Source organism: Colossoma macropomum, unplaced genomic scaffold (genome assembly GCF_904425465.1).
Source record: "Colossoma macropomum unplaced genomic scaffold, Colossoma_macropomum, whole genome shotgun sequence".
In the NCBI taxonomy this organism is placed as follows: Eukaryota; Metazoa; Chordata; class Actinopteri; order Characiformes; family Serrasalmidae; genus Colossoma; species Colossoma macropomum.
The window spans coordinates 20,100,200-20,105,199 of NW_023494806.1; the positions used below are offsets into that span (position 1 = coordinate 20,100,200).

The following is a 5,000-nucleotide window of genomic DNA, read 5'->3' on the forward strand; positions in this document are numbered from 1 at the left end:
ACACACACAGTGACCAAACAGTGACCACACAGTGGGGGTGAGGAAGTCTGGAATTCTCTCTTTCCTGCAGGAAGTCAGTCGTCATCATCTTGAGCAGCTCTACCCAACGCTCTTAACCTACATTCATACTTCTCCTATTATATCATAAACAGGACTGTCAAACACCAGGGGGCGCCAGAGAGGGTCCTCAGTGAATGGGAGTGAATGGGAGTGAATGGGAGTGAATGGAACCAAACGGATAAAAACTAAAAAAAACTTGTTTCTAACATTTAAGCTGGAATTTTATTTAATTTTGGAAAGTAGAAGAAAATATAACTGCTTATAGTTTTCTACAGCAAACAGGTCTCGGCAGCAGCACGCCAACATTACTGCTACTGAGCGCTGATCAGTTAGCATCACTGCTACTGAGCACTGATTGGTTAGCATTACTGCTACTGAGCACTGATCAGTTAGCATCACTGCTACTGAGCACTGATCAGTTGGCATTACTGCTACTGAGCACTGATTGGTTAGCATTACTGCTACTGAGCACTGATTGGTTAGCATTACTGCTACTGAGCACTGATCAGTTAGCATTACTGCTACTGAGCACTGATTGGTTGGCATTACTGCTACTGAGCACTGATCAGTTAGCATCACTGCTACTGAGCGCTGATTGGTTAGCGTTTTTGCTACTGAGCGCTGATTGGTTAGCGTTACTGCTACTGAGAGCTGATTGGTTAGCATTACTGCTACTGAGAGCTGATTGGTCAGCATTACTGCTACTGAGCACTGATTGGTTAGCATTACTGCTACTGAGCACTGATTGGTTAGCATTACTGCTACTGAGCACTGATCAGTTAGCATTACTGCTACTGAGCGCTGATTGGTTAGCGTTTTTGCTACTGAGCGCTGATTGGTTAGTGTTACTGCTACTGAGAGCTGATTGGTTAGTGTTACTGCTACTGAGCACTGATTGGTTAACATTACTGCTACTGAGTGCTGATTGGTTAGCATTACTGCTACTGAGAGCTGATTGGTTGGCATTACTGCTACTGAGCACTGATTGGTTAGCATTACTGCTACTGAGCACTGATCAGTTAGCATTACTGCTACTGAGCACTGATTGGTTAGCATTACTGCTACTGAGCACTGATTGGTTAGCATTACTGCTACTGAGCACTGATTGGTTAGCATTACTGCTACTGAGCACTGATTGGTTGGCATTACTGCTACTGAGCACTGATTGGTTGGCATTACTGCTACTGAGCACTGATTGGTTAGCATTACTGCTACTGAGCACTGATTGGTTAGCATTACTGCTACTGAGCACTGATTGGTTAGCATTACTGCTACTGAGCACTGATTGGTTGGCATTACTGCTACTGAGCACTGATCAGTTAGCATCACTGCTACTGAGCGCTGATTGGTTAGCGTTTTTGCTACTGAGCGCTGATTGGTTAGCGTTACTGCTACTGAGAGCTGATTGGTTAGCGTTACTGCTACTGAGCACTGATTGGTTAGCATTACTGCTACTGAGCGCTGATTGGTTAGCATTACTGCTACTGAGCGCTGATTGGTTAGCATTACTGCTACTGAGCAGCTGATTGGTTAGTGTTACTGCTACTGAGCACTGATTGGTTAACATTACTGCTACTGAGAGCTGATTGGTTGGCATTACTGCTACTGAGCACTGATTGGTTAACATTACTGCTACTGAGCGCCGATTGTTAGCATTACTGCTACTGAGAGCTGATTGGTTAGCATTACTGCTACTGAGCGCTGATTGGTTGGCATTACTGCTACTGAGTGCTGATTGGTTAGTAGTATATTGTGCTATGCTGTATTGTTTGGAGTTGTTATATTGTGCTGCATTGTGTTATGATGCACTGTGTTGTGTTGTATTATGATTTATTGTGTTGTGTTGTATTATGATTTATTGTGTTGTGTTGTATTATGATTTATTGTGTTGTGTTGTGCTGTCAGTGCCAGGTTTGTGCTCAGTGTCTGATGGTGCCATGTACCTGTAATTAAACTGGAGACCAGCAGGGGGAGCACCAGCATCTGCAGCATTCTCATCAGCAGCTCTCCAGGAAAGGAGAAATACTTCACCTCGCGGTAGGACATCTTATAGGGTCTCAGAGCAAAGCCCAGAATTATACCTACAACAACACAAACACCCGACAGTGAGTACACAAATACACAACAAACACGGCCGTCCATCACCTGCACCTCCGCCTGTTCAGGGTTCTGAGAGTGAAGGTGAAGGAAAGTCCTGTATGTTGAACTGAAATGTAAACGCTGCACTAATCCTCTGAGAATGCGCCAACATTTAAACACTGAAACTCTACAGGCCGACAGATTCAGAGTCTAAACACTGAGGGTGCTTTACATTATTCACACTGACATTAAAATAAAGGGTCAAAAATAATACATAACTCAGCTCAGACCCGCCCTGTTAGCCAACGTCCCGTAAATAATGACCGCAGGATGCAGATGCATCTACAGGTTTATATAGTCATTCTATAGAGGATATATAGGGTTTATAGAGTCATTCTATAGAGGATCTATAGGGTTTATATTGTCATTCTATAGAGGATCTATAGGGTTTATATAGTCATTCTATAGATGATCTATAGGGTTTATATAGTCTATAAAAGATCCACAGGGTTTATATGGTCATTCTATAAAGGATCTACCAGATTTATATAGTCATTCTGTAGAGGATCTGTAGGGTCTATATAGTCTATAAAGGATCCACAGGGTTTATATAGTCATTCTATAGAGGATCTAATGCGTTTGAGTAAAGCAGTAAGTTACAGTATGCAGTGAGTTAGTGATTGTACACAGTTAAGGGTTGTTGTTAGGCAAAGTGGAGTCTGTAGGTGATGTTAAGGATTTAAAGTGGATGAATATTTTATAGGAGTCCTAATTGATAATAAGGGCTTCTATAGGATATTTATGTAGCTATAGAGGGTCACTGTTGTATGACACATCTACATCATGAATGACTGTACAGTGGTGCTGTATGTGGGTAGACTGACCGACGATGACGGCGACGATGGTGAGGATGACGAAGGCGTTCCTCCTGAAGAATGAGCGGACGTCCCTGGGTCTGATGTTTTGGACGGTGTCGCGCGCTCGGAGCGACCGCTGTGTTATGGTGTCCCGGAGCTGCTGGACCCTCCCCCGGGGGGGCTGCGTCTCTCCGTTACTCTGAGTCATACTGCAGGGGGCGCCACTCCACACACAGTGCACACTACAGCTGGAGTTCCAACTCTGAGAATCACCTGAAAGACACCTACAGTCACAAACACGGCATCAGGTAACATCCCAAAGCGGCAGAGAGACCCTCACCTGAACATTAAAGGCGTAGTTCAGTGAGAAATCTGACACTCACTGCAACCAGGAAGCTGACAGGTGGCAGAAGCTGGTACCCCACAAATTAGCATAAAATCAGAGACAAACAATAAAATCAGGATATTTTGGCTGCGACTGCTGTTTTCAGCTCACACAGGTTAAGGTGAGTGTGTGATGATTTATCGGTGCGGTTAGCACCAGGCTAATTGGTGGGGTACTTATTAGCTACATTAGCCTGTAGCTCCGGTGCTAAAAGTAAAGAAGCAAACCTCAGACGCCGAACATGTCTCGGCTGATCGACTGTGTTGGGGGTAAGTGGGGAGTTTGATCTTTCACTGAACTGTCGCTTTAACCCTTCAACTCTCAGAACAGACTGTTTCCCTGAATCCCGACAGAATCAACACGCTGTGATCTTAAACAAGAGCCTGGACAATAAAGACTGATTACTAATGTAAATACAGCATTTACAGATAAACCACTGTCTGAACTCTACAGCCTCGGCCTGCGGCTCGACAGCACCAGCCTAACCCGTAAACTTCAAACTGTAAAGGAAAACATGCTCAGTGTAAAACTGTTTATTTAAAAAGAAACCTTTAAACTCACAACTGTAAATGCAAATTCTGAAAACTTTTTAAACACTTCAAACAAAGTTTTCAACTTTTCAACCACTAAACACAAACCTTCAAACCAGTAAAGTTTCAGCTTTGAAACTGGTAAGTGTAAAGTTTTCTATCTTTGAACAAGTAAATGTAAAGTTTTCAACTATTAGACCAGTAAACGTAAACCTTTAAATCAGCAAACATGAAGTTTAAATCTTTAAACAAGAGAATCTGAAGTTTTAAACCTGTAAACTCAAACTGTTAGACTGGTGAATGTAAAGTTGTTTATCTTTGAACAGGTCAGCGTCGCGTTTTGGAGTGTAAATGTGAACTTTACCTTTAAAGCGGTGTGTGTAAAGTTTTAAAACAGTATTTGTAAAGTTTTTGTCCTTTAAACTTGTAAATGTGAATCTCACAGGCCTGAACACACAGACTGACGTTACGCTGGTGAGGTTTTAGATACAGAGCAGTGAGGATGAGGTTTTAAAGGCAGGTGGTTTAAAAATAGCCCTTTAATCATAACTGAGTAAACTTCACCCTGTAAAGTGAACCCACTCAGACAGGAGCTGCTCTCAGATCAGCGCCGCAGTCGGGAGTTAAACCTGTTCAGCAGCAGGAGCCCAAACGGTATTCCTGATATTCCTGATATCACTGACACTCCGAGTTATCCTGCTAACGGAGGAATCCCAACTCTCCGAGCTCAGACTGTTTACAGAGTGTCAGATCAGATCAGATCATGAGACCCAGTTCTGTTAAATGTTCCTGATAAACACACACACACACACACACACACACACTCACACACACACACTTACACACACACACACACTCACACACACACACTCACACACACACACACACACACACACTCACACACACACACACTCATAGCTCCCTCCGCTCCCCTTCCTCCGCCGCTCAACTTCACGTGCGCTCGGACTCCCGCCAGACAAAACACTCCAACACACACGCTGAGTTCACACCAGCACAGCATCAGAACAGCTGTCCATTCAGAGACAGAACCAAACAAAGAGAACACTCACCACACAGCGGGTCAGACAC

At 43.6% G+C, this 5,000-nt stretch overlaps 1 protein-coding gene across 2 annotated transcripts in view; it reads right to left on the bottom strand.

The window, feature by feature from the left end:
* Nucleotides 1–5,000, bottom strand: part of slc1a3a (solute carrier family 1 member 3a) — a 17,931-nt gene that overhangs the window by 12,822 nt on the left and 109 nt on the right. Inside the window, exons 1-3 of one of the 2 annotated variants that reach the window (XM_036599120.1) lie at nucleotides 4,982–5,000; nucleotides 3,024–3,280; nucleotides 2,004–2,141 (exon numbers count right to left, since the gene is read on the bottom strand). The exon at nucleotides 4,982–5,000 is cut by the window's right edge and continues 109 nt beyond it. In XM_036599120.1, the coding sequence (XP_036455013.1) occupies nucleotides 2,004–2,141; nucleotides 3,024–3,204 (319 nt within the window). In that variant the 5' untranslated portion in view covers nucleotides 3,205–3,280; nucleotides 4,982–5,000. The remainder of the gene's footprint in view (nucleotides 1–2,003; nucleotides 2,142–3,023; nucleotides 3,281–4,981) is intronic. The other variant, XM_036599121.1, reaches the window with a different exon arrangement.